This window comes from Rhodnius prolixus, unplaced genomic scaffold (genome assembly GCF_049639745.1).
Source record: "Rhodnius prolixus isolate KJV_2025 unplaced genomic scaffold, Rpr scaffold_5, whole genome shotgun sequence".
NCBI lineage: Eukaryota > Metazoa > Arthropoda > Insecta > Hemiptera > Reduviidae > Rhodnius > Rhodnius prolixus.
The window spans coordinates 442,062-443,714 of record NW_027411624.1 but is presented as its reverse complement, the minus strand read 5'-3'; the positions used below and the strand labels follow the sequence as shown (position 1 = coordinate 443,714).

Sequence of the window (1,653 nt, the reverse complement as noted above, 5' to 3'; positions counted from 1 at the left end):
GTTAATCGAAGAACTAAAACCTGCCATTTCAATAATCTTTCAATGGATAGAGGTTTTGAGCTTGGTTGTTGCGCTTAAAACTGAGAATTGCTCTTTCTGCTTTTCAGGTTTCAAATCATTTAAGCCAAAGTAGCAATACTCTCAGTTAGTGGTGTAAGGGAAGTTAGTTGTTCACATTGAGACCAACATCTACAGACTTGGGATTAGAAAAGCTCGAAACAGCCCTCAGACATTTCTTTTGAAATATAGGTATTCTTCATCAGCACATTATATCATTATAATTATCACTATTACAGGTCGTATGCACTTATTACAACTAAACCTTGAATAAAGTTTGTTCAAATTTGAGTGTGCCATGGAAATAATTTAATACATACTTGATCCAAACTTTTACAAGCGATACAAAGCATTTTAAATAAATTTCTTCTAGTTCGGGTAAATAAATGTAATGTTTATTGGTAAAGAAATTTTAGAATTATAAAATATTGTGGTAAATTGGAGTGGATGAGAGAGAGCTGAGTTGAGGAGGTAAGTCTGGCAGCGTGAGAAGGGAAGTGGGTGTAGGCGGTAGAGAGGAGAGGGCGGAGCCTGTCCTCTGGGGCACGTGCCCCGTCTGCAGGAAGGCGGAGACTTCCAAACACACACAGACATACGGCTAAACACACACAGCACTGTTTCATCCAGGCTGATATAAAAGAAAGGGTGCGCCCCTCCAAACTGTTAGTCAGATCATGACTACGATCATGTACACTTCGTGTGTCAGTCCGGTCGATCTGCAAGACGCCAACAAGCACGGCGCCCCGTGTTCGCCGCCTCCGACCGCAGTGATCACTTCCACGCACAGCCTCTACCTGCCGCCCTTCAGTGACACCTACTGCCGCCTTACTGGATATCCAGAAGTTCTAACACCTGAAAGTCCAGATTTCAAAGAGACACCAGATTCCGGCGGAGATGACGAGGAACTAAAAAGGAAGCCAGTCAGTCCTGTCGTAATGAAGAAACGAAGACTAGCGGCCAACGCTCGCGAACGCAGACGGATGCAGAATCTGAATAAAGCATTTGACCGACTGCGAACAGTGTTGCCATCGCTAGGAAACGACCGACAACTGTCCAAGTACGAGACTCTGCAGATGGCCCAGACCTACATCAACGCACTCTACGATCTGCTCAGGTGAACTGCCACTTGTTTTTGGAAGTTATCTATGAGAAACTTCTCGTTTGTCCAAATAGTGCCTCAATTTGCATAGTCACTTTTCCGCCATTGTTTAGCCATTAAGAAACTCTGTGATAAACTTAATAACCGTTACGTGTAATTTTTGTACCATTTGTATTTTTTAAGAAAGAAATCTTATTTTTGGATATTAGAGTGTAAAATGTAAATTCGTGTTATTTGTAAATATAGAGAAAGCTATAATCCTTACAAGTTCTTGTTAATCTCAGGTCACCTCAAACCCAATGGGAACTGACGGAAAGAGAGTTTATCGATTATTATCCTCATAGAACCCCAGTAGAGAATCTCAGAAGCACTCACTTAGCCCGTTCTCAGTACTAGAGTTCGTTCGTCCAGTCAGCACTCAACTGGAATCAAGAAAATTAGGAATTTCATGGTCTGCAACATTGATGATTTTATCTATCCATTATCGCATGCTAATG

At 41.7% G+C, this 1,653-nt stretch overlaps 1 protein-coding gene across 1 annotated transcript; it reads left to right on the top strand.

Moving 5' to 3' along the window:
• The first annotated feature begins 725 nt into the window (after positions 1–725).
• Positions 726–1,423, top strand: LOC141458167 (protein atonal-like). Its single transcript, XM_074135801.1, has one exon. It carries the CDS (start codon positions 732–734, stop codon positions 1,173–1,175), a length of 444 nt encoding a protein of 147 aa, XP_073991902.1. The 5' UTR covers positions 726–731; the 3' UTR covers positions 1,176–1,423.
• Positions 1,424–1,653: the final 230 nt, after the last annotated feature.

Bases quoted from the DNA above. Each gene is read 5' to 3' on its own strand.
- LOC141458167 (XM_074135801.1), top strand. From the start codon at position 732: ATGACTACGATCATGTACACTTCGTGTGTCAGTCCGGTCGATCTGCAA.